Consider the following 26,342-nt stretch of genomic DNA (forward strand, 5'->3'; position numbering starts at 1 on the left):
CTAAGACTCATGTTCCTATGTTTGACAAAGTTTTATACTGGTTGTCGACCTATCACAACCCTCCTCCTTTATTTGACCTTGGGACCGGTTGCATGTGCAGGTGAAGTTAGTTTATTCTATGATGATATGATAAATAAATAATCAAACATATATAAGGTTTAAAAATTACATTACTTTTTTTTGATCGAAGAAATAAATTTCATAAATCAATCAGGAATATTAATACATTCAAAAAGGTAAATATGATAGAGTTCATGTGAAACCTTTTTCATCAAAACAATGATGGATTTGGTATCTATACTTAGAGGTGCAAGAGCATCAGATAATTTATTATTGTCATGCCTTGTGTGTATAGCCGTACAAGTAAATCCCCTTAGGTTTAGTATATCTTCAAGGACAAAACTAAATTGTTGTTTACAACTCTTGTAAAAAATTTCCTTTGTGAATTTTAAGGTCAATACGTGGAATCCATTAAACAAAACATTTTTTTGTCCAGCCTAAAAAGATAAGCATCTTTTCCTCGTCACCTTTGCCCGTTACCTTCACATGTAAAACAAAACAAGACATAACCTAATTAATTTAGGTATACTTGCAAACTTTTTTTTTTAATAAAGAATAACTAGGGTTTTTGATCCCTATAAACTCAGAATATTTGAATCCTCTTATTTTCTCCAAATACTAAATCATTTGGGATAATGTAAAGAATGTAACTTGAGTCCGACTCTCTCTAGGTGTACCTTTTTAAAAAAAATCTAACATGCACAAACAAATAAAGACTAAAAATCACATCATGATAGACCGTAACAATAATTTGAGGAATCATGGTCGTTATCTAACCAACATTGCAAATCCAAAAGAAAATGATTGGGAGTGTTCCCTGAGAATCTCGAGACCGTAACTCATTTAACGAAAGAATTTGTCCCAACATTTTATTGTCTGCTAATCTTTGATATACTCCAACTCTTGAGCCCATTCAAACTTAATGAGAAAAATCAGCATTTCTATCAATTGAGAGTAAGATAACATGTTGGAGTATGCCTACATGAATAAATTTGTTTTTATTGAACATATTAAGTTGTCAACCTATTTGGTTAAATTGTAGCTTAATATTTTGAATGGAAGGTCTAGTCATCACATTGACCTTCGTCCCTTTTAAAATGAATATTCACGTGGACTTTTGGTATGTTTGATTGGCATGGCGGCTTTTGGACCTAAATAGGATCTCCAAATAGATGGAAAAAAATCCATGTTATTACCCATGACTTATTTAACAGTATAATATAAAGTTGAAAAGGGCACCAAATTAGATCAATTTATGAATTCCGGTGTCATATAAAGTTTACCAAAAAGATTATAGAATCTAAGCGATTGAACAATAACGCAGCAGATCAACAAAGGAATAGAATAACAAATCAACCAACGTTTTGGTGAAAAGAGTAACACTGGAATTAATCAGAAAATTGAGAGAAAACCCTTTAGATTTTTGATTTATTTGATAGAATGAAAGATAATGACCACTAGGGCCGACTAAAACCTTAAAATGATGAAAACACGAAAATATAAAATTACAAAAATACCCCTAAAAACATAAAACAATCCGTTTGAGGCTCGAAACAATGGAATTTCACGAAACCGGGGTGGGGCCAGGGAGCTTTTCGGAATTGGACAACGTTGTAAAATTTTCCAGTTAGGCAAAACCAAGCCAAAAACCAAATCCCGCTGAAAAATGATTTCTACTAGCTATACAAATGGTAATTAATTGAACTTTTGGTTTTGCACCTTTCAACCGTATTTCAATCCAAATTCAGCCCTATATCAAACAAACATATGAAACATCAACAATTAGGCTTAGTGCAACCAATGACATTGTTTCATTGTAACCTAGACTCTCTTCATGAATAGGAGTTTGGAGCTCTATAATTCCCTAGAGTTTACAATTCACATATAATGATAAAGAAATAATCAAACAAGTTTTAACATTGAAAAAATAAAAGTGTGGTGTGATGTGACACATCTCTAAAATTATTAGATTAAAATTATAAATTCTCATATTCTAAACGAATTGTGAAGCCCTGGATCCCATAAATAAGTTTGTGTGTCTCATGTTCGATTCCCAACCAATCTCCACTCATCTATAAAAGGAAAACGAGACAAAAAAGAAGGGAAAAAAACCACTAAACTTTAAGTTAGCCGATTGGGTGCTTATAGAACACTACTATCCATGTAATAAGAGAAGAAAAACTCTATACACTACTATTCTCCATTTTGTTTTGTCATTTTGTTTTGTCATAACGGGAGCAACATTTGATGGGCATGAATGTATTTCATTAAACAATGGATTCCATAAAATAAAATAAAAAATTGAAGATCAACTTTAGTATTATTATTATTAAAGCCACCCACCAACTCATATTATATGCAACAACAACATAGATTTTGTTTAATATGAAAAGTTCACCTTTTGCCTCTCCATCATTGCAAAAGCAACTCCAAAACATACATTACTGAAAAAGGACACACTGCATATCAACCCCATGTCGGGGAAAAAAAAAGAGAGACTCAGAGCCTCACAGGCTCCAAGTGGAATTACAGGTAAAAAGTGCAACAATTAACTTACATATATATGACATCCAGTCTTCAGAAGTATTAGACATACATACATACATACATACAGGAGATTTGAGGTTAAAACCACAAAACCCTAGTGATGATGAGGATCAGGTCCTCCAGGACTAAGTCTCTTGGACCCAGCAAACCTTCCATTCATCTCCTGCCTCCTTACACTTTCCTTCACTACTAATCTGGCATTCTCCACGAACCCCGGTGTTTTCTTGATCGAGAAGGGATCGGGAGAACGACACTCGAGACTGGATAATGAAAGCAAGAGCAGAAGAATGCATAACCAAAACTTACAGAGAGCCATTGCCATGTTAGTTAGGTAGGATAACATTTAAGGTAAGAGGACTCACCAATATATAGAGAGTTAATGGCATTATTTTTGTTGATATAAAATTCAAAACGGGTCAAAACATGCCACCATGTATTTCAAAATCCAATATGGTCCGCATTTGACATATGTTTCGTCCTGCCAACTCATATGCTACATTCTCATGGAAGTGTGTGAAGGCAATGCCGACCAGGGAGAGAGAACACAGAAATACTTTTTGTCCAGTGGCGACAGGTGGCCGCTTTTTAGCCGCCAATGGCCATTGGTCCTGCCTTTCAAGATATACAATCACACACTATCAATCCATCTTCAATTCAATTCTGTGAAAACCCCTGATCCCCGCCACCTAGTTGTGCCCCCAGTCATTTCAAATCCTGGGTCCGCCACCGGCTGCCATTGATCCTGCCTTTCAAGATATACAATCACACACTACCAATCCATCTTCAATTCTGTGAAAAACAAGGGACATGTTCTTTACATGCCAGAATACCTAGTCAGGGAACTGGGCCTTTTCCATAAACCTAAAATTTGGCCGCCTCTACTATGTCGATTGTCGAATGAAAAGGCAAAACTTTTGTCTCTGTAACCTAGTCAGACCATCCTTTTTCTGTACACATCTTGATCATCTTGATGACATGATGCAACATGGTAAAAAAGGTAAATAATTCCCGTGCACAATGCTCCAACATTGGACGGGATCAAGGACAAGCATGATGTACGTAGATCATACCCTCATATAATATTTAGACAGACTATTTCTAAAAATTGAACATGCGACCTCTAGGTTGTACCCCTGCAACTCTACCACTGTGTCCACATGTTCACTCATGACTTAAGATCCAACTCCAAATTATGGACAGTGAGACTACCAAGTAAACATTAGAAGATCCACACCAAACAACAAGAAAGAAACCATAAGAACACATTCTATGCACAAAGAGTCCAGCAATTAAAAGAAACTATTTGTTTAAGAACTTTTGGTGCATAGGCTGCAATAAAGCAATTTTACTACGATCTCTAAGTTTTGGCCTTAGTCTTGTCTTTTCTTTTCAAGATCCAAGTGGAGGTTAGCTATAAGCATAAGTCCACTACTGCTTCACAATTAAAAGAGACAGAGAGAATTGTGGGGAGTCCATCAACAGTCTCAATTCAATTTTAAGGATAAGAAGAAGAACAATTGGTTGATAAGTTTTAAGAATCACACACCTACTAATGTGAAAATTCATCTATTGGGTTCCACTACGTCATCTATGACCTCATCAATTAAAAAGTCAGAAGAGCATTTGCTATGAATAAGATTAAGTTTTCTATGGATGGCAGCTTCTTTTCTCTGCAAAACATTTCTTAGTATTCTTTTAAGGAAAGTTGATGCTGCATGATAAGCACTAGCTTGTCCTTGAAGAAAAGAACACCACAAGAAGTGCCAAAATAAAGAGAAGTACTACAAGACTTTAGTGTAGATTATCACAAAAAACAAAAATGCCTGGACATGTTAGAGGAAGAGTTAAAACACAAGCATATGCATAGCATTTTATAAATCATGCAAATGGGTTGTCCATGTCATTGAATCAAATACAATCTTATAATCGATATGCACTCACTTAAACAAAAGAGAGAATAACATAATGCCCATGTTGAATACTTGGTGCGAAATGCAGTGCGGAGGAAGAAGAAGAAAAAAGTCAATTTCATTCATATTGCCAAGGAGAGGAAGGGGAGTCAAAATCTTTTTTTAAAAAAAGTAAAGAGAATTGGAGATCTATGAAGAAAACATAATAGAGTAAAACATAAACTATAGTTGCTTCGTTACATATATCATATATGTAATTCTAGCTTCACATGATAAACTCAAATTCATCTATTGAAACCATAGAAAAAGAAAGGCAATATCAGAGGATTGACTAGTCATCACATCAAAATGCATTAAGAAATGTCATCTCAGAAAAGGAAAATAGAAAAACACAAGAAATGTCATATGATAAACTGGACGGCTGTGAAACTAGTATTGTTTACCATTTCAGTTCTCAATCTAAAATATTTTTTGACCAACTAAGTGAGCAGTGTAGGGTTAGTGCTTCTGTAATCTGGATAAGCACTTCTAACAACTTTGACATCCTAAGCTTGAAAGAGTATTTTAAATATTTGAAAACAGACAATGGGATAATCTTATCAATCATTATCCTGGTTTTGTGCCACTGAACTAATAAAAGAGAATGGTCATATATAATGTGGATCCCAGTCATTTGATATGAAAGAGATCGGACATAAATACTGCCAATTGGTCGGTTCTCATAATATATTAGTCAAATGCACACCAATGATTTTAAAATTATTGCTTTTTCTAATGCCATATACAAATCACTTATAAAAATTTATTCAACTCCTACACACAAAGACAGACCCATAAAGTAATTGATTATATCTTTTTTGTCAAAATCAAGTTTTATTGTACACATGCAAGTTGCAAAGATAGTGCTGGACTAAGAAAAGACAAGAGAGCTCAAAGACGAACATTTTGACTATAGATAAAGATTACTACTCTGCTCCTCACCTTTCTGCTTAAGTGCAAAGCAGCAATGAAAAAGGTGAGAAGTAAGAAATCTAGTTATGATAGTTTGAACCCCTAGTAACTAATCACAAACATTCTCTTTATAAGTCATACTGGGTTTCATCCTAGCCGTGAATAACCAACGTTATCAATTGCTGAGATCGATCCTTGGAAGCCAATGTATACTGGGTGGTTAAAAGATCATCAAAAAAGCAGGTTTGTCTTTGTAAGAAGTTTGGAAAAATATATCTTAAAGTTCTAAATTGAACATCTCTAATCAGGCAAGGATGATCATGGTTACTAGCATCCAGAGGCTAGCGATTTTAGAATAGTGGATCTTGCTAATGAACATATAATGATCAATCAGGCATATAACTCCTATGGAAGAATTCATAACGATGCTGCATCTATTAAAACTATAAAGTGTAGCCTTGCACAATATATACATCAGTGACTATTCAGGCAGGAGAGGTAACCTGTCTACACTGCCCAGTAATCCATTTGTGTCACTGCTGGCTGTCATCCTCCATCAGTCTGAAATGGAATTATACGAATACGTGTACCGTGTACCGTGTACCTGGCTCTGTACCAACCGTCTCAAATTTTATTGGTACTTCTGAATGAGGTCAATCTTAAGGCTCATAATGTGGGCAGGCTGAGGAAGTAGATTGACAGGTTCCCCTTTTGGGATTACTACCTCCTCAATGTGATGTATTTGAATGTAATAGATTAAGAGAGATGAAATGAAATACAACCTTGAGTGAATTTATATTTCAATCACTCTTCCTCTTACGACCTCTTCCTTAATGGCCTTCATTTTGATCACTGGCATTCTCTCGGAGAGAAGCCTTTGTTGCTGAGGCTTGCTCCAATGGTTCTTCATTCTTTTCGCTAATCCTCCATTCGCGTGCTTGCAATGAACCCATGAGCTTTTTTACGGATATGGTATCACATCAATGACTCTTCAATAGCCACAACAATGTAATCAAAATACGACAGTAGTGACCACAAAAGTTTCCATCTTTAAGATAAGAAAAACGAAACAAAAGGCAGTGCACAAGTCTTCTGCAGTGGTGGAAGGGGATAAGGACAGATGTAGCCATCTTACCCTACCATTGCATTGGGTGTGGATTGAAACTAAGGCAGCATGAAGTATGAAGAAACCTAAGAAGTATGAACAAACTCTTTCCACTGATGAAAGTTGCAATCTTTGCATATAGCTGTACTCGATATTAGTTAGAAATATCCAAATATCACACCCTAAGAGCATGGATCAAGAACCTTATATGTAGGACTGTTAAAGATTCGAATTATAAGGCCTTTACTCTTCACTAATTCAAACTTAGTATGCATAAGATGCAACAGAATCTCCCAGTTTTTCTCCTTCTATATTGTTCGTGGGTCGGGCTCTAATACTCACAACAGCAACCAGACTCACCATGGGACACCTAGCAACGAGTCATGGTCAAACTTACTTGCAATGATATACTAATCTGCTCTATTTTTCAATCACTTGTTAGAATCTAAAAACAAACAACTAATAACCACTCAAGAAATATACAGAGAAAAACACCTAAAAATAATTCAAGCATTTTATCAAACACCTGGCAAGCAAAAACCAGGAAGCAAAAGTATCAAGAACTCAAGCATCAAGAATTCTCTGACCTGAGAAGTAGCATGCACAAGATACTGAACCGTGATGGGACAATCAGATAACACAAAATCCCCAGACGGAAACCGCGCCAAAGGCTTGCGACCAAGGTACATAACCACCTCGATCATCATGGAGCTCTTCATGCTAGCTGCATTTCCCTCGCACCTCTTCGGGCTTTGGGCAAAAGCCCTCCCAATACGACATCGAAGCCACCGACTCCAATGACATGGATGTGTCTCTCGTTGAGACCAAGCAAGCCAACATGGAGGCATGTCAAGGTTCCATGTCTCCCTGTTATTCACAACAAATTACCATCATTGAGCCATTTTATTCCCATGGTTAGCAAATGTTGTCCATGCTTCCTAAAATGTTATCATTATGATTGCTCTAAGCTAGTATAAATTCACAGTGTAGCTTATTTGGTAGTTAAGATGGATGAAGTTATTACTAAAGTTACGATTTTAGAAATAGAAGAACAAATCAAAGAAATGACTTTAAATATTTGTGTACTAATAAGAATCTAATTATTTGGGATTCAGATTGGCATATTACCAAATCATGTGTCTATTGTCACACCCATAGATATAGGTATTTTGAGAATACGTCTTAATGACCAATGGTTAACGATACCTTTGATGGGTGGTTTTGCAATAGAAAATAATGAGATGACTCTTTTAGTGAATGATGCGCAAAAGAGTATTGACATTGATCCACAAGAAGCTTGTAAAATGTTTGAAATGGCATAAGGCAATTTGAAGAAAGTCGAAGGCGAGAGGCAAACAATTGAGGCAAATCTCACTCTTAGACGAGGGAGGACACAGGTGGAGGCCATCAATGGGATGGTGTAACTAGTAGGTGCATCTGAGTAATCAAAATTCAAAAATAAATAAAAAAAAAATAAAGAATTAAATATGACGGAAAAATACAAAATCAATATAAAAAATATAGCGAATATAACAATTATTCTTTACGATTGACTTTGGTATCTAACTTGACTCGTGTATCAAATTTAAGTTTTTACTTTATACCTACTATTGAATTTGAACCAATAACTCTAGTCGTATGAATCTACTTACTGAGTTAAGTGGGTTATTTATCATTCCAAAGATAATAAATGAACTTATGGATTCTAATTCTAAATTGAATTATAAATTAAATATTATTGATAAGCAATATCAATCAAATCAAAGAGATAAGAGATTGGATCATGAAATATATGCCTTGAGAGAGAAGGGTTTGGCGGATAGGTTGTGTTTGGGAAGAACCTATAGGATGTAGGGTTTAAATTTGTTAGTGAATTTGGGGTTGAGAATGGTAGTGTCTGAATAGGGTTTTTTTTTTTTTTGATAAGGTCTAGGGTATTGAAAGATTAGGTTTTTATAATGTTAATGAGATGTATTTAATAAAGTGCGGAGTGTAAATAGTGTATCCTCCTTTTATGATGCTGTGAATTATGATGCTTAGGCTAGTTGTTTCGGATCTCACTCATAAAAAAAATGTATATATGGGGAATCCTAATTTTACATGGCCTTGATGGGCAATAGTATCGAAAGGAAAAAAAAAAAATTTCACTCGTCTGTATGACCGTATCTCCCTACGGTTCTCCTCTCACAAACTAAAATAATATTAACACGAAAAACAAAAAGTAATTCTACTGTTTCTTCGCAACTCCACCCAAAACCAAAACCCTAGCGCGATAGAGTTGGGGGTTCTTCTATCACTCAAGAAATTATATATTTCCCATCTTTTTCCGGCACCTTTGACTGCCGGGGTTTCTGGGTTACCGTCAAAATTACGACTTTTACATGAATGGCTAAAGGGTCACTTGGCGGTGCCGGTGAAGATGACTCTCCGGTGAAGAAGAGGAAGCGAGTCGACACCGGAAAGAAACCCAACAACTCATCTCAGCAGCGCGTGGCAACCCATGATTCGTCTGGCCGCAATCACTTGTTGTCTGGTCCACCAAGCTCTGGTGATCGGAATGCTGTATCCGGGTATGTTAAATTTGAAAATAAAGTTACGATTAACTTTAGTTCTAAGTCAAAGTCTGAGATTAGGGAGCTGAAGAGTAAGTTAGTGAGTGAACTTGATCAAATTAGGGCATTGGTTAAGAGGATTGAAGTCGAGGAGGCTTCAAGTAGAGCTTATTCTGGAGTGGGTGGATACACAAAGTCGCAATCCTCCGCGAATGATAAAGTTGCTAGGCTTGCTAGAGTGAATTCTGATGCGGGTTCAGTGGTGCCTAGCAATTTCAGGCCGTTTCAGGGATCAACTGAACCTGTTGCAGATAATGGTAACAGCCACTTTGATGAGTTTGCAGAGAATGGGACGCTAACACCAAAGGCCAATCAGTATAGCAAGAATGTGAATAATGTATCGGTGAAGGAGAAGTTCTCATCTTTGGAGAATAATAAGAAAGGGAACCCAAGAGTGGGGATGAAAGGGGAGTTGGATTTGACTCGTAAAAGGATAACTATGCCTGATAAATTATATAAGAGTTGTCAGAACATACTAATGATGTTGATGAAACATCGATTTGGGTGGGTATTTAATAAACCTGTGGATGTGGAGGGATTGAAGTTGCATGATTATTATACAATTATCAAGCATCCAATGGATTTGGGTACAGTTAAGTCGAGGTTGCAAAAGAATTGGTATAAATCGCCGGAAGATTTTGCAGAGGATGTCAGACTAACGTTTAGTAATGCCATGGTGTATAATCCAAAAGGTCAAGATGTGCATTATATGGCAGAAGCCTTATCAAACACTTTTGAGGAGAAGTGGGCAACGATTGAGGCTGAGTTCGCTCTTGATGGAGGGCTTGAAATAGAACATTGTGCAGATTTGCCAACTCTCCCATCAAGGACAGCTCCTGATTCACCTGCTCCTGTTACTGCTCCCACCATACCTACTCCAGCACTCTTGGATACAAGGACTTTGGAGAGATCAGAATCTATGCTGGTGGATTCTGTGTCAAAAGCCAGTCATGTTACTTCTCATCAGAGGGAGACATCAGTAGCAAAGAAGCAGAAGGCAGATGATCCAGTCAATAGAGATATGACCTATGAGGAAAAACAGAGACTTAGAGAAAACCTTCAGAGTTTGCCTTCCGAGAAACTGGAAAGGGTTGTTGAAATCATTAAGGAAAGGAATCCTAACCTTTTTCAGCAAGATGATGAGATTGAACTGGATCTTGATAGTGTTGGCCCGGAGACCCTTTGGGAACTTGATAGGTTTGTAGCCTATTGCAATAGAAGTATCAGCACGAACAAGAGACACAATGATCTTCCTCTTCCAGCGAAACAGGATATGGTATGATGCTGAGTGATTACTCATTTCAAAATCTAGTGGAGCTTTTGCATAAATTGTTCTTGTCTTTTGCCTCATCAATTCTATTTTATCTGCAGAATTGGACAGCTGTCAATACAGAGGCACAAAATGAAACAGGTGTTTTTCAACTTGCAAAGTTTTGTGTTGCTTTATTTCAGGCTCATTAATGATGTCCTAATGGATATTTAATTATTGTGTGTTGATATCTGAATCTGTTTGATCTTAAGCAGTTGAAAGGTTTAGTGCCACTTCTCCGGTTCAAGTAGAAAATCGATCTGATCATGTGAGCGGATCAAGTAGTGATTCTGGATCCTCTTCAAGCATTTCTAGTAGTGACTCTGGATCCTCTTCAAGTGGTAATTGCTAAACTTTTGCCTTATCTACTATAGTAATAGTTTTAACTTGCAGATTTGAAAGCCATTTTAGTCACAGAAAGAACATAGCTGTAATTGATTACCTTTTACTTCATATGCAGAATCTGAAAGGGGCAGTTCCTCGGGATATGGATCAGATGCAGGTCAATGACTTTCAGTTGAATGGATTTAATTTAGGTAGGAGGAAGCATTTTAGGTTATTAAACTACATTAATCGCTTGTTCCCTCTCATTAGAAAAATCTGTGCAAATATGTTTGAAGCTTTAGGTTAATCAACCAATGGATCACCAATACTACTGGTCCATGGTTGATCTTCTTTTGGATTGGGCATAGGAACATTAATTTAAAAGGTCTGAATAATTGCCCTATGGTTAATTGGTTATTGAAGCACTGTGTTATATGCAATTTAATTAGTTGCATGATGATCTTTTCAAGTTTGTTTAAGTTAACTTGGCCTGGTGACATACCACTCAGGATGGAAAGTATTAATCTGAACTATTCTGCCTTTTGTGGCCTCACTTCAAAAGAAGGCAAAGTACTTCAGAAAACAATTAAATCTGGAATTGATTCCAAGTCAGTTATAGATTTTCTCTTTTCATCTGTTTTTGGATCATAATTACCAGGAAACCTGGTCCATTTTTGCCTTGGGTTGAGTGAGTTAGATGTGTAACTCTTCAGAAATGTGTTTTGTATAGCATCCCCGCTTTTTCTTAAGCCTTCCAATAGTGTCTTGCAAAGGATTTCACATTATCCCCAAATTCCTTCGATAATTTTCAGATTTTACTGCCAAATTTCCATTTGAGTATATTTTGTTATTTTGAATACAGGGTGTTTATACAATACAATAATGACCTTGTTTATGGGGCATGTCTAGGTTATCTGGTTCGTATTTTGCCATATTCAGTATACATGGGTTCTAGATACTAATTATACTTTCTTTAGTTTGTTGTGGCAACTATGAGGCAATAATTAGTTCGGTCAAACCAAGACTAGTACGTATTCCTGTTTTTATATGCATTTAGTGTGTCATCCATTTGAAGTTCAATTATAATGAGAACCTCCATTCCTCCTCGGTGGCAAAAATGGTTTACGTGACATATTTCATTCTCTACTTTGTATTTCCTTCAACCATCTAATGGCAGTGAACTATTCTCATGGTGTACGAGTCTCAATCTTGATACTGTGGTTTTTGTTTTCTTAGCCGTAACTTGGTAAGTTTGTGCATAGGGTTGGTTGTTTTGATTGGGAAGATTTTGTCTGATTGCCTTTTGGTGAATGGAAAACCATATTAAATGCTTTTAGTATTGCATCAAGTAGAGGCCGTAGTTACCAAATGCATGTTCGTAGTTTTACAACATGCTTGTTCAATGTGAACTAATAATAAATCAAGACCCATTTTGTTAAATGCTTAGATGTTATTGAAGACAGTTATATAACCCTTCTACATGTTGGTTTTTCTTGTATTTCTGCGTCTTTTCTATTTGTGTGTATCAAAAGTAGTATTATGATTTTTCCATAACATACATTGACAGCAGAACATTGACCTGTTGAGGATGGAGTGATTTTTGTCTGTCATCTATCTTCTTGAAAATTAATTAGCCCTTTCACTTGCATGTTATTCTACTTTTGTTGGGATAAAAGACATGTGTTGAGAGGAGTTTTCTTCCTTTATGGTAAGCATTTGTTTATATATATATGTGGTGGTGGTGGTGGTGGTGGTGGTGGTGGTGGTGGGAGGGTTGAACCTAGTTCAATGATGAGGAGCAAGCTATCACTAGGCTGTGGATCTACTGGCAAAATTGTTCCTTTTATCACAGTATTGTGCAAATCGTTTCTGCTTTAAGTGCAGAAGTACAGTAGAAAGAAAACTATCAGGTCGCTAGATCCCCACTCTTATCAGATAAGTTCCCTCTCCCCTTCTCAATCTGCATGAAATCAAAGTGAGAAATTTTGCTTACACCACACTTTCCAAAAGGTGGCTTTTCGAAAAGAATGCGATCACGGTTTCATCTGGAATGCAAACTCCTTTAAGCTGCACTTTACATGGTATTGATTCGTGCTCTATATGGATGTAAAGGAGTTGGCGCTCGGCCACACGACTCATCGCCCATACCTTTTTGAACCATCTTTAAGTTGAGCAGTCCCCACCCTCAAAAGGTAGAGCTAAAAGGTAAGCACACTGATTCATACATGAATATCAGCTTCAACAGTACGCTGTTGGTCCCTGCATTATCAAAATCAACCCATCAAAGCGCCAATAAATTAGGGAAAAAAAATCATGTAGCTAAACGACAGCTTTATGATTTATTTGGGAAACAATGCAAAATAGCATCCAAGATCCAACTGTTCCAAGGTAATGTCAGTAAACTTAAGGGAATATCCATGCCGAAGTGGATGTTCCTGGCAGAACACGCCACATTCCGCAACTAAAATTATTTGATGAAACTCTTGGTTCATATAAACCCTACTCTATGTTGAATAGCAAAGCCGGTGCCACAGGCAATAAATACAACACTTGTAACAGAATGCAAAATTTGAAATTTGGATGTGTCTATGAGAAATGGATGGATGTTCCACTTCAACTACTGGTTGGCAAACTTGATACCCTTCTCAATAGATGACTTCAACTCGGGTTTCAGGGCTTCCAAACCCTCCTTCTCGAAGTCAGAGAGAGGACCAAGCCCAAGGATTTCTTCCACGCCATTCTTTCCAAGCCTCACCTGCAAACAGATTGAGCAAAGTTTTAAGGTGCTTGGTAAGTAGGGGCCTTAATGTTTACTACAAGGATTAATGGAAATTAAAGAGTGAGAAGCATTTTTCCAGACTACAATATTTTCCAATTACTTAGAGACCTTGATGTTTACTAGAGGTGGAGAAGCGTTTAACGAATCAAGTTAAACAGCAATTGTCCAGTCACCTTAGAAGCAAAGAAAGGGAGTTCCGTGATGTTAGACTGCACAAAAGAACATTCCACCACATCTGGAACCCCGTTGAGTCCCTTCAGGCAAGCATCAGCAAAGATTGCTCCTGCATATCTACAAACCAGTGTTGTTAAAGGCGAAAGGCGTACAAAGGCGCATGACCCATCAAACGACTGAGGCGCAAGGCGCACGCCTAGGCGCGCGCCCGAGCGAAGCTAGGCGAAAAAGGGGAAAATTTTATTCCTTTAAATATAAAGATTTTATCCCATTTAATTTTGATCAAATATTAATTAATTTTGAAGGATAATATGATATGAACTTCTGACTAATATAGGTTAAAATTAAATAATATATTAGAAGCAGGAAATGCTCATTTTTTGAATAACACATGTACTAGATTAATAGACACCTAAGCAAATGCTTTGGTTGCTGTAAGTCACCAAAAGATAGTGTGGCCTTGACACATGGACCTCATTTAGCATTCATGTGATAAAGGCATATAAAGGCTCATTTTTCAGGATTGAGGAACACACACCACTGATAGACCTGTGATTGCAAAAAATATAGCAAGAAGGAGAGTCCGACACCTACGCAAGTGTTGTTGCTGTAAGTCACCAAAGATAGTGGTCTTGACACGTGGCATTTAGCCTTCATGTGAAGCCATATAATTAGTGGACCTCATTTTGACAATCAAGAAATACTTTTGAAATTAAAAAAGAGATCATTTTGACCTCAATTTTCCTAGGCGTGCGCCCGACCAGCCTTGCGCCTGGTCTGAGGCACGCGCCTAGCTGAAGCCAGGCGATTAAGGCTAGGAGAGGCACCCATGCTGCGCCTCGCCTCGCCTGGAGCGCCTAGACGTGCGCCCGGCCGCCTCGTGACAACACTGCTACAAACCAATGTAATTGTAAGACTGAGCAGAGAATACAACTTCTAAAAACCAAATTGCAAGCAAATCAAGGATCTAAAGGAATTGATAATAAAATCCTCTTTATTTGAGGGAAGGAGGCAATGGGTGAAGAACATTGTGAACAAGAAGAGATTACTTTAATCTCCGAAAAATAAGCATGTAATTGTATCAATCACAACTTACGCCATGGACAATGTTGCAGAGCCTTTCCCAGCTTTTGCCTCCACAACTTCTGTTCCTCCATCTTGAGTTCGCTTAGTAAGAGCCTTAATATCCTCATCTGAAAAATTTGCTTTTGGTGTGGCCTACAGTTATTCGATGCAGCAGTTAGAATTCAGGAAAGTTAGATCTAGAAACAGATTCCACGTAAGAGACTCCATACTATATGCATTTTTCAACAAGTTGACTATGAGAGAGAGGAAGAGGATTAGGGATATACTTGTGAGAAAAGCGGAAGAATAGTTATGCCAGCATGGCCACCAACAACTGGTACATTAACCTCTGCAAGGAAAATCAGCAACCTAATGTCAATACATGCATGCATGTTTAAGATTTATACAAATTTAACTTAAAACAGTGCACTAAACGCCAGATGCAAAAATAAAAAGATTAATAAAATCCACTTTTGAATCACAAAACACCGCAGATCAAACGCCAAATAACAATCAGCTCAATTAGGCCCAACATAAGAACAATGCCTATTTGAGCAAATTCACAGTTTTCAAAATATAAGAATGCAGAAACAAGTCAACAACTCAGCAGACAAAAGGAAGCCAAAAATAACATGCGAAGAACAAATCACCAAACCTGCAACTGGCACTTTGGCCTTCCCAGCATAGAAAGTCTTGGCCCGAACAACATCAAGAGTAGTCACACCAAACAGCTTCTTCTCATCATATGTCCCTGCTTTTTTGAAAATCTCAGCAGCAATAGGAACTGTCGAGTTCACAGGGTTGCTAATCATATTAACAAGTGCCTGATTCCAAAAAGTCAATACAGCAAAAAAAACAGATTACAGCTCATCAGCCTCTCATAATAGGAAAAAGAATACAGAATACTACAGGAGTAAAACCAAAATAAAGTTCATACACATTTTGAAAGCCTACATAGTACTGAAGGATCTCATCGACCAAAAATAAATTTTGTCATTACAAACAATGGCAAGGATTATAATGGTATTCTGTAACCATTTCCCTCATCTTTCCTCAAACCCTCAAAACAATTGTTTGGCTAGCAACTGAGTCGATACTGCAGAATTTCAGTCCAATTCACAGTAGATATTTTCAACCAACACATAAATGCTGGAATAAAGGTTAGGACTCACATTGGGGCAGTACTTAGCAATTGCTTGGCAGAGGTTCTTAACAATGCCAGCATTGATGTTAAAGAGGTCATCACGAGTCATTCCTGGCTTCCTTGGAACACCAGCTGGGATGATGACAACATCTGCTCCCTCTAAAGCTTGACCTAGCTGATCTTCACCCATGTACCCATTAACCTGAAGCAAACAACAAAAAAGTAACATATATGTTGACTTAATCCATAAAATGTTATTGGAAAAAAATAGATGGTTCAGAGCATAGATGCACGAATACTCTCAAGTAGTCGCATATTGATACAGAAATAAATATTTAATTGCATTGGCTACATAAGTGCATGCAAAATCAGAAGCTCGTGAGTATGGAGAACAAAAATGGACAGTCAAAAGCAACAGTAACTAAGCAAATTGGAAGGAAGGAAGACGCTCACGGAGAATGAAACTAATGGCAACAGTAAAAGATAAAGACAGAAGGAGATTCTCATAAAAAAGAAGAAGAAGAGAACTGAATCAGAACTTAGATCCACAAAAATGTCGAGAATCACGAAAACAAAATCTTTTCTTGAATGTTATAACTAATAACCACACAAAAAATCAAGAGACTAACTTTGATTCCACACTGATCGAATCCAACTTTCATATCAACTAACGCTGACATAAATTTCATACAGTGAACAGAACACCAAAGAAAAATAAACTGACATATACATAGGGTTTATGCATTTTAAACCGGACTGCAAAACCCTAGAGAGAGAGAGAGAGAGTACCTCAGATCTGGTGTTGATGTGGCTGACATCGGCGGCAACACCTGGGGTATTAGCAATATCGTACAGAGAAAGCCTAGAGACCAGAGGATTCAGCTTCATGAGCAAGGCCAGCGGTTGTCCAATCCCGCCGGCAGCGCCGAGGACGGCCACCTTACGATCGGGCACGGCCTCCGATGAAAAGGCTCTGCACTGATTCCCTCTAAAAAGGCTGGTCTTGATTGATCTCAGAATCGCCGAGCTCCTCATTCTCGCTTCTCCTTTCTTCCACGACAAAAAGCTTCAGAAGAGAGAGCGTAATGCTGTTGTGTTTGTGAGTCTCGCTCGAGGAGGCTACTCTTCAGTCTTTAATCTGCATTTGTGGAGGAAAAATCGAATGTGCTTGGTGTATGATAAACCCGTGGAGCCTTAGCTTATCTAGGACAATCAATTTTTTTTTAAAAAAAAAGTTATGAATTTATTTTAACCATATACCATATACTTTTATCTCAAACAGAAATTAAATTAAAATTGAAAAAATATAAAAATTATGAACCATCAAATATAAACCCAAAACATTATATATTTATTTTGTTTATGACAAAAAACTATAATTAAATTGTACCCCTATCAAAATATATACATAATTTTAAAAAAAAAATTAACACCTTAAATCACCACAATGCAGAATCCGTTATAATTTTTTACAATAAATCCCGGACATTATATAGTGTATCTAGGATATCCTATTATTTTCTACCATCCAATTTGGGTTTGGGATTGAGAGTAATTACGCTCCAAAAATCATGATTGATTGAAAGATTTAGTTTTAGGTGAATAGGATTGAAAGATTTACTTCCTTCAAATGAGTTTGTTTTAGGCCTTTGACCATTTGACCAAGCTAATCAAAAGCACAAAACCGTAACGTCCGACCCTACAAAATCCCTACCAAATCGGCCAAAATTTGAATTGATACCCTGTAAGAAAAGGAAACCTTCTAAACACAATGTAGGAAAAAAGGAAACTTTCTATACATATAAATAAACACAGACACACTCACTCAAGAACCCACAATTTATGTGCTCTCTCGGTTGATACAGAGAGAGAACAGGAGAGACATGGCGACAACCTGCGAAGAAGACAACAACGGCAGAGACAATGGTGCCAAATTCCGGCTTTTCGGGGTCGATTTGATTCAGAAACAGACCAACACCAACACCACCACCACCACCAACAACGTTAACAGCAGCAGTAGCAACAACAACAGTAGTGTCTCTGTCTCTGTCTCTGTCTCTGATGGTATTTCAATACCCAAACATGAATCCAGAGGTAATTAATTAACCACTAATCAATTAATCAAACCCATCAAAAAGTAAACTTTCTGTATATAATCTTACAAAGTATTAATCTTATTAATTGTTGTTGTTGCAGGGATACCATGGACACAAGAGGAACACTTGGCGTTCTTGGCTGGTTTGAAGCAACTGGGGAGGGGTGAATGGAGAAGAATTTCAAGAGAGTTTGTGAAAACAAGGACTTCAACACAAGTAGCTAGTCATGCACAGAAGTATTTCATGAGAATTCAGAGTTCAAAGACCAAGAAGAAGAAGAGATCAAGCATCTTTGACACTCCTTTGGACAACCACAATAATCTAATTCCTCAAACAGATTGCACAACTACTGCTTCAAAGGTAATTTTTAAAAAAAAAACCCAGTTGGAAAACAAGAAAACAAATTTATGGGTCTTACACTCTTACTGATTTTGTTTTTCTTAAATTAACTTGCAGCCCAAGGAATCAACAGCTCAGGATTTCAATCAACTAATCCCTAATCTGGGTTTGGGTTATTCCTCCTCTGTTTTTCCTAATCAAGGAAGGATCCCATACATGGTAAGAAATCAGTCTTGAAAGATTAAATTTGTTACTTGATGAGCACTACTATACACACACAATAATTCAATACCAAATTTAGGGTTTAATTAATCAAATTTGGGTTTTTTCGCAGGGTGGTGTGAATGGAGGAACCGGAGCGGCGGGTTATGTGCAGATGATGAATTATGGGAGACTGAGCTGCTATCCATATATTCCATACTTTTATAAGAATGGTTGTGGAATGATGCCTCTCTATCCACCACAAGCTTTGCCAATGGTTTCACAACAAGCTGGTGGCCATGGAAGTTCAACATTAATGGTGGCTAAGGATGTTAATGTGAAGCTCAAGCTTGGACCTCCTTCTGAATGCTCAACATCACAACCATCTGGAACCATTAGAGTTACTTGATTGACTTCATCAACAGTTTTATGTGCTTATTGAGATGTGTTTTTGTATAGAGTTATATTGTTAATGGTGATACACCTTGTTATGCCTTTAATTCTGGTTTTCTTGAAGGCAAATTTTGATTATGGTGTTGTTAACTTCATCTCTAATGAAAAGTATAGATATATTTTCCCCCTTTTTATTTGGCTTCAAATTATGCACATTTTTTCCTTTTTTTTTTTTGACAACAAAAACTTTATTTAGAATATAAAATATGCAAAATTTGCACTAATTACCATGAGATCACCTGATAATTACCCTTATCTAGTATTTTTTTTAAAAAAAAATAAATACCAAATATAATCATGCTAAGCCCCCGCTCATTGTCACACCAACCTCACGCTCATTCAATTATGAACCAAATACTCATGCTACGTACCTGAATGTGAAGAATTAAACTTAGATCCCCAACGGGGAAACACTCATCCCCATCCAATTCAATCACACGATTAAACTTAGAAGCCGAGTTTCAAACACCGACTTGATAATATGCTCGATCTATACATTATTCCAATTCGGTCACTAAATTTTTGTTGCCTTTTATCATCCATAATTGTTTCCACAAGAATGAATATTCTTGCTCTCACTTCAATTTAGATTCCCCAGACTATATTACACGCTTTGATGAGGAGTGTCGACTTAAGAAACTTGCAAAATAACAGGATTTCAAAGCATGGTAACTCAAAGAATTATTAGTTTTATTCATCCGCAAAGAATTACTGTCAACAAGAAAGAATCTGCTAACCATCATTTCTACTACAACAATCACTACTAGCCCCAATTTCGCAGCTCATACATGAGACCCCCCCACAGCTGCTCCCGGCCTGCAATAGGATGGCAGCCTTGGTATTTCTTCTGAAGAATTGATCAAGCTCTCGCCCCGAGACCAAAGCTCCAACTAAACCTCTATCTCCCTCTCAAAGCTACTTTTCTGGGATTGATCCAATAGCAACAGTTCCTAGCTTTGCTTTGCCTTGCCGCGCCAGCACCAAGCGGTGTGATACTGCACTCCAGAGAGTTACCAATCTGCTAAAACAAGTGGATCGTAGCTCCTTTTGTGGAGTGTTAGTCTCGGATATTGGAAACTTGCACCCCCATTACAATTACAAATCTCTCTACTTACCCCACACAAAAATTTGCAAACTTCTTTCCATTCATTCTGCTTTCATGATGAACAAAAAGTTACACCACCTATTGCTTTCATATAAAAGCTAAGGCCTTCGAAAACTATGAAAAATTCCCTTCATCAATTGCCACTTCCTAGATCAGAAGAAAACTATTTTTCCTTCTTTGATGTCATTGTCTATTCCTTGGACATATTGCGGATATATGCATGATTTACCTGTCAAATAAAGGGAAAAAAAAGGGACCGACAATACACAATACAACACAGGATATGACAACTACGAACGCAACATGTAACCCCAATATTTTTGAAGCGAAAAAAAAAATGATTCCAATCTTCATATCTATACATAGAAATTCAGTCATGCAATTAGAAAGGCAATAAATTCAGATTCCCAAACATTAGAATTACCATCCAAATGAAGGTGCCACTACCACTGACAAAAGTTACTTTGAGACATGCAGCTGGCTCTAAAATGAAAAACGAAACAAGAAAGAGAGTGGCTATCAAGCAGAATCACCCTCACAAGTCATGGAATGAAGAGGGCATCTCCCAGGATCAGCAAACTTTGAAGATTTAACACCTCAAATATTCACAATCAACATTTAGCAAAGGTAAAATGGAACCTCAACAGCAGCCTGACAACCCATCAAACTAGCATTATCCACAAATACGACCGAAAAAAGAAGTTAACACACGATATCCAATTGACAAACCATACTTCAACATTACACACAGTTTGCCATCACCAAAAGTAAAATGGATGCATTAATGTCAGCCTTCTAAGTTTCAACCAATCTCCAGCAAGCATTATCAGATTAATACCAAAAGCGGATTCAATAATACGCATAAGTGACCATATGCCACTTGTAATCCACAACCCAACAATACAACAGAATGATGTAAGCAGAGTCTATATAGATGAATTATGCCAAGGCACCCAGTGTTGAGAAGATCAAAAATAACTAGTGTCACAACATGCTGTAAACAAGCACGCTGGAACCCAACAAATAATGGTGGGTGCAGGTGCCCGGGGGTGTTTGGGTATGAGGAGAGGATTGGACTTGCTAACAGGACAAAGCAAAACAATCTCCCAAATTCTGAACAGCAGATAATGGAAGTAAAACCCCGACAGGGTGAGAAGCAAAACACAATAACAAGGCACATTGTTCTCCAGAATCAGCAAAATCAATCCTCGCCAGAACAAGTACAAAGCAATCCACATCACTTGCCAGCATAACTACAGCTTTTGCCACCCACATTAGAAGGAAAAAAAACAAAAAAAAAAACACACACACACACAAACAGGTTATTAAAATCCAAAAGACATAAGCCCAAAAATGTGCTTGCCATTGTCATAATACACCAAGCTCAACTGGCATTCTAAATTTAGGGTCACTAGACAATCACTGATAGATACGAATTTCCATTCCTGCAAATACTGGGACAGTAATAGCAAACGACATCTAATACAACTCAAAACAATTAGCAAGCATAACTTTGCCATACCCTCTCTTGAAATTCAGGTAAGAAAGGAAAACAAACATATATTTTACACCTTATTCAGGAAGCCAGGTCAGTAATAGTTTAAAGACCTGTAGGAAAACCAATAATTGCATGTTTGAAAGAAGAAAAGGGTCGCACGAGAGGCCCTAGGCACAGCCATTTGCTTAGATGCTAGTGCAAAGAGGTGTGGCTGCCTTATTTTCCAGTTTGTGGACTTCAATGGTAACATTAAAATATAGACAGTGAAATTCTGAGTTTGGGGCCATAATTAGCAGCGCAGTCCCAGTTAAAAAACAGTAGCCGATAAATAGAACATTGGAACACACAGCACTCTTATTTCCCAAAGAACCTTATCAGAAGAAGACATCTACGCCAGGCTCAAAACCGTATGCAATCCTCATGACACCAGTTATGTTTCTCCATTCATAAAACCTCTATGGTTCAACACTTCTATCAAGATTAAAGGAAATATTTTCCAGATTAACCAGAACTAGTCGTTCGTATCACATATGTTGACCACATGGCAGATTTGTTGACTCTGTATCTATCTCTCTATCAATTCCAGCTTCCTCTCCTCCTTTCTGATTCTGCTATAATTTTTTTCCCTAAATTATTTAGTCTCTTTGTTCAGGTAATTTGGACTTTGGAGAAAGAAAAATGGAAGGGACATCATAATGCTTTATTTATCTTATAATTAACTATTTAATTTTTCACTTTTGCACCTGCATCTAAAGTGCGCCTTGCACATCAAGACAATAGGAGTCCTTTGTGCCTCAGTGCGAGCCTTGTGCCTTTGTTAACACTTGAGAGTGAGGCAAGAAGGGAGGGAGGGACTGCCCAGGTAACTGTGCTCTTCTCATATAAAAGGACATACATATCTAAAACAAAGCTAACACCTGTCACAGAAACTTCACTCAATATATAGAAGGAACCCCAAAATATAATCACAGAAAAGCAACCTTAAGGAGAACTTGAAGGAAAATGATCAAACCCTTTAAACATTAAAAAAAGGCAAATAAAATGTGAACACTTTATTACTGTAACTACATCAGCAACATAATCAAACTTTCAAATAGGCTGCTCCTCAGAGAGTACATACAGTAGTCTAACAAAAGTAATTTTGACAATCAGCACTCAGTAATGAACAACATCCTATAAGATGAGAAGTAGTTGCCGTAAGCAAAGGTATCACATTCATCAAAGCAGTCACCAGAACCACAAAAAGCATCTGCGCCCAACAAGCTGTCATACACCTGAATCAAACACCCATTATAGCTCAATTCATCATTTCACATCTATTGTACAAAACGTAACTGGACAAGCCAACTGAAAGCAAGTAAAGGAAACCAAAAGATAAAGCAAGCATATAGCCATCTGAACACTAACAAAAGATGCAGATGTCTCCCCCAGTAATCAAAGGCTTTGTCAAGCAACCGAAAGACCGAAAGACACTAGGTGCCTATAAACAACACAGCCAAAACAACTTCATTTGAATGCATATAGAAAAGGCAACAGAAAAAGTGATCTCATAAAACAATGAATCTGAAAATACCACCTCCACAGATGATGGGTAACAGTTCAAAAAATCATATGGGAAAAAAAACACCACCATGAAATCGTAGCCACCACAATGACAATTAACTGAAGGTGACCCTTTCAAATCATCAAGAGAAATATCAAAAGGGTTAGAGTAGTGTGTACATTAGCTTAAACAACTACATATTACTTAAAATTATAAGCTTAAACGCTCCATTTCCAACCATCAAGAACCCAATTGGACATTCTCCGAGTTCATAAGCAAGCATCCAAATCAAATAAATTAACAAAACCACGTAGAAAAATACAAAAAGTGGACAAGTGAAAAGCATCACATGAGGAAAGCAGAAGACTAGGCCTACATTAAAAGAAGATAGATATTCAGAACGAGCTACCAAAAAATAGAAGACTCCTCTCCTCAACCAGCCCCGTCCATCAATAATGTTAACAAATTCCAGAAAATAAACGCCTTCACAAGTTAAATTTTTTTAAAAAAATGACACAATTAGGGAACACCATGCATGGGGCCTTTTAAACTAAACCACCTCACTTTCAACAAAATAGTCATGAATGCTACTACAATATAGGTTCTTGTATGAACTCTCCTCAATAATGCAAATTTCAAAACCAGAAACAAGAACAATTGAAGATATAAATTAGCTTAAACGCATAGTCAGGTACAATTAACACGAGATGTTGCACATTCAAATACATAGGTCCAAGTACCAACATGACCGATACTAACACATTACACAGGCACATTTCATCCACAGTTAATTAACCTTGCACTCAACGTCAAATCAAACCATAAAACATAAAAATGCACAGAGAGGACAACAGGAAGGCAACTGAAACGTAGGCGGTGTACGCACATTCCATCAATCCACATCACATATGAATTCAGTTACTGTTGCATTCAACAACATTAGATGTGAAGAATCACTGAGAAGACCACAAGAAAAGCAACTGGAACACCATGTAACTTTCAACTAATATGTCAGAACAAACTGTAAGAACCAAATCATGGTGAACTACAGAGCAAAGAAATTTAGAGAAACCACCAGAACCAAGTCCAGGCATAGATAAAGCAATTGAGGGACATGTGCACGCCAGTAAACAAAAGACATGACCCAATTTGAAAAAGAACCAGCAACTAACCAATTGCATTGAAAATGGAATGAGAGGTAACATGCAAACCCAAATAAGTAAACACCGCCTAAAAATAGCCAAACCAAATGCTGAACTTAATAAACCAAGCCGAGAAATAAGTTAAGTAATTACGGGAAGATTACCTCTCAGTAGTAAGAGGGCACATTTGGGTACATTCCTCCAGATGGAACCCTAGGCACCGGGGATTTCCCTGTTTCCGGGAGATGCTGATTTGGAAAGGCAGAGGTAGAGGACAAGCTGTAATGCGCACTCTCTGGATACCCACCAGAAGACATGCCCACCGAGTTTGGCGGCAGCCGATACAAGGAAGACCCGGCACCTGAAACACCGCCCAACCCACTACCAGTACCAGCACCCGCGCCAACACCGCCACCGCCCAACCCACCATATCCACTCGACCCACTCCCGCCGTACCCTCCGTATGGCCCACCTAGCCCTCCAGCACCATACCCACCAGTACCAACACCCAAGTTAGAAGTGGCCTGGGATGGCAAACCCGGCCCACCCATTGGCTGGTTCATATGATGATGGCCTAAAGGAGGCCCTCCAGAGAAACCACCATAAGGACCCATACCGCCAGGCCCGCCTGCTCCGCCAGCCCCGCCATACGATCCATGCATGGAACCTCCAGGAGGCACCATCCCCATACCATCTGCGTGTGAATTCCCTGATGGATGCGCAGGATCGGTCCCAACCTGTGCAGGTCCTGACTTCCCTTTCTTCCCATCAATAGCCAACCTGCAAATCAACTGCCGGCCATCAACATTCTTCGCCGGCTCAACCAAGGCCGCCTGTGCTCCCTCTGGTGTTTTGTAAACGAACAGAGCAAAACCCCTCGATTTCCCAGTCTGCTTATCAAAACCAAGGGGACCCTCCTCGATCTCCCCGTACGATGCAAAAAGCGCCAACAGCTTATCAGCTGGCATCTCAAACGGCACGTTAGCCACATAAATCTTCCTCATTGAAATATCCGTAGCACTCGAATTATTCCCCGAATTCCCAGCAGCCGCCAACTGCGTCACCGTCACGCGACCATCAATCTTCTTAGAAGGCTCTCTCAAGGCAAGGAGAGCCCCATCTACATGCTTAAAAGTCACGAAACCATACCCCTTCGACTTACCAGTCTGTTTATCGAGTATAACCACGGCCTCCTCAAGTTCTCCATAGGCGGAGAAGAGGCTACGAAGGGAATCGTTGGTGGTTTCCCAGCCAAGGCCACGAATAAAGAGCTTCCGCTGGGCAGTGTCAGGATCGGCGATCGACCGGACTGCATCGAGGACATCCGGATGCCGCACCACGGCCTGCTGAAGGATGCTGAGGAGTTGGTCGTGTGTGAATCGCTCAATGAGCTTGCGGCCCTCGTCGAGTGTAAGATGGGTGGTTGAATCGGGGTCCGCGGACTGTACAAGACCATTCTCTTCGAGCTTTCTTTTCTTCATTAAGTCCATGGTGGAATCGAATTCGATTGTCGCAAAATTTGAGATACGACGAAAGATTTGAGGAAATTTGGGGATAAGCCCAACCCTAAACCTAGAGAGAGAGGTTGAGAGAGTGAATGAGCGAGGAGCGAGGAGCGAGTGAAGGTGGAATGGCTACTTATAATGGGTTCGATAGGTTTTACTGGTTAGATGGGGCAAGAGAGACCACACAAAGACGTGTTTGGGCCTGTTTGGACTTCCGACCAGTTTAATCATAGTACAGCATACTATTCTGGCCCACTACAAATTTTGTCCATAATATTTTCCACAATTTTGTTGAGGAAAAGAAGAAAAAAAATTATATTTCTCCAAGAGCAAATTGGGGCTTTAAGTACTAGTTTTCCTAGTTCACTTCTTGGGTTTGTGCAACTGTGGCAATATTGAAGCTCTAGCAGAAGTTCCAAACAAGTTGTTCATTCATACTTCATACATACAGGTCTTTGAATCTTAAAATCTGCACAAAGA

The 26,342-nt window shown here is 38.2% G+C and overlaps 4 protein-coding genes across 7 annotated transcripts; 2 read left to right on the forward strand and 2 right to left on the reverse strand.

The window, feature by feature from the left end:
• Window positions 1-8,752: 8,752 nt before the first annotated feature.
• On the forward strand, window positions 8,753-11,302 carry LOC119989031 (transcription factor GTE3, chloroplastic-like). 2 transcript variants are annotated; one of them, XM_038834320.1, is made up of 4 exons: window positions 8,753-10,461; window positions 10,557-10,596; window positions 10,707-10,835; window positions 10,955-11,302. In XM_038834320.1, the coding sequence occupies exons 1-4, from the start codon at window positions 8,959-8,961 to the stop codon at window positions 11,002-11,004; spliced, it is 1,722 nt and encodes a 573-aa protein (XP_038690248.1). In that variant the 5' UTR covers window positions 8,753-8,958; the 3' UTR covers window positions 11,005-11,302. The 2 variants fall into 2 exon arrangements, with proteins under 2 accessions (XP_038690248.1, XP_038690249.1); XM_038834321.1 differs by having other exon boundaries at window positions 8,756-10,461; window positions 10,710-10,835.
• A 1,830-nt stretch (window positions 11,303-13,132) lies between these two features.
• LOC119989032 (malate dehydrogenase, mitochondrial) lies at window positions 13,133-17,101 on the reverse strand. The gene is made up of 7 exons (XM_038834322.1): window positions 16,770-17,101; window positions 16,009-16,182; window positions 15,492-15,660; window positions 15,124-15,185; window positions 14,868-14,989; window positions 13,771-13,888; window positions 13,133-13,573 (listed from the first exon to the last, which is right to left on the reverse strand). The coding sequence occupies exons 1-7, from the start codon at window positions 17,013-17,015 to the stop codon at window positions 13,436-13,438; spliced, it is 1,029 nt and encodes a 342-aa protein (XP_038690250.1). The 5' UTR covers window positions 17,016-17,101; the 3' UTR covers window positions 13,133-13,435.
• Window positions 17,102-17,863: 762 nt separating this feature from the next.
• On the forward strand, window positions 17,864-19,025 carry LOC119987718 (probable transcription factor At5g61620). The gene is made up of 4 exons (XM_038832640.1): window positions 17,864-18,074; window positions 18,177-18,436; window positions 18,533-18,634; window positions 18,750-19,025. Exons 1-4 carry the CDS (start codon window positions 17,864-17,866, stop codon window positions 19,023-19,025), a joined length of 849 nt encoding a protein of 282 aa, XP_038688568.1.
• Window positions 19,026-19,735: 710 nt separating this feature from the next.
• Window positions 19,736-25,979, reverse strand: LOC119989107 (UBP1-associated protein 2C-like). Of its 3 annotated transcripts, none has more exons than XM_038834416.1 (2): window positions 24,522-25,979; window positions 19,736-20,403 (listed from the first exon to the last, which is right to left on the reverse strand). In XM_038834416.1, exon 1 carries the CDS (start codon window positions 25,845-25,847, stop codon window positions 24,525-24,527), a length of 1,323 nt encoding a protein of 440 aa, XP_038690344.1. In that variant the 5' UTR covers window positions 25,848-25,979; the 3' UTR covers window positions 19,736-20,403; window positions 24,522-24,524. The 3 variants fall into 3 exon arrangements, with proteins under 3 accessions (XP_038690344.1, XP_038690342.1, XP_038690343.1); XM_038834414.1 differs by lacking the exon at window positions 19,736-20,403 and adding an exon at window positions 22,665-22,946 and having other exon boundaries at window positions 24,522-25,978; XM_038834415.1 differs by lacking the exon at window positions 19,736-20,403 and adding an exon at window positions 22,953-23,152.
• Window positions 25,980-26,342: the final 363 nt, after the last annotated feature.

The sequence above is a fragment of the Tripterygium wilfordii genome, chromosome 21, assembly GCF_013401445.1.
Source record: "Tripterygium wilfordii isolate XIE 37 chromosome 21, ASM1340144v1, whole genome shotgun sequence".
Lineage (NCBI taxonomy): Eukaryota > Viridiplantae > Streptophyta > Magnoliopsida > Celastrales > Celastraceae > Tripterygium > Tripterygium wilfordii.

What these genes read in the sequence shown, in the direction of transcription:
- LOC119989031 (XM_038834320.1), top strand. Translation starts at nt 8,959, where the DNA reads ATGGCTAAAGGGTCACTTGGCGGTGCCGGTGAAGATGACTCTCCGGTG. An exon ending in AGAGGCACAAAATGAAACAG is followed by an intron (nt 10,597 to 10,706) that starts GTGTTTTTCAAC and finishes TTTGATCTTAAG; the next exon opens with CAGTTGAAAGGTTTAGTGCC. An exon ending in CTCTGGATCCTCTTCAAGTG is followed by an intron (nt 10,836 to 10,954) that starts GTAATTGCTAAA and finishes CTTCATATGCAG; the next exon opens with AATCTGAAAGGGGCAGTTCC.
- LOC119989032 (XM_038834322.1), bottom strand. Translation starts at nt 17,015, where the DNA reads ATGAGGAGCTCGGCGATTCTGAGATCAATCAAGACCAGCCTTTTTAGA. An exon ending in ACATCAACACCAGATCTGAG is followed by an intron (nt 16,183 to 16,769) that starts GTACTCTCTCTC and finishes TGTTTGCTTCAG; the next exon opens with GTTAATGGGTACATGGGTGA. An exon ending in GGCCAAAGTGCCAGTTGCAG is followed by an intron (nt 15,186 to 15,491) that starts GTTTGGTGATTT and finishes TTTTCCTTGCAG; the next exon opens with AGGTTAATGTACCAGTTGTT.
- LOC119987718 (XM_038832640.1), top strand. Translation starts at nt 17,864, where the DNA reads ATGGCGACAACCTGCGAAGAAGACAACAACGGCAGAGACAATGGTGCC. An exon ending in GCACAACTACTGCTTCAAAG is followed by an intron (nt 18,437 to 18,532) that starts GTAATTTTTAAA and finishes ATTAACTTGCAG; the next exon opens with CCCAAGGAATCAACAGCTCA. An exon ending in AAGGAAGGATCCCATACATG is followed by an intron (nt 18,635 to 18,749) that starts GTAAGAAATCAG and finishes GTTTTTTCGCAG; the next exon opens with GGTGGTGTGAATGGAGGAAC.
- LOC119989107 (XM_038834416.1), bottom strand. Translation starts at nt 25,847, where the DNA reads ATGGACTTAATGAAGAAAAGAAAGCTCGAAGAGAATGGTCTTGTACAG.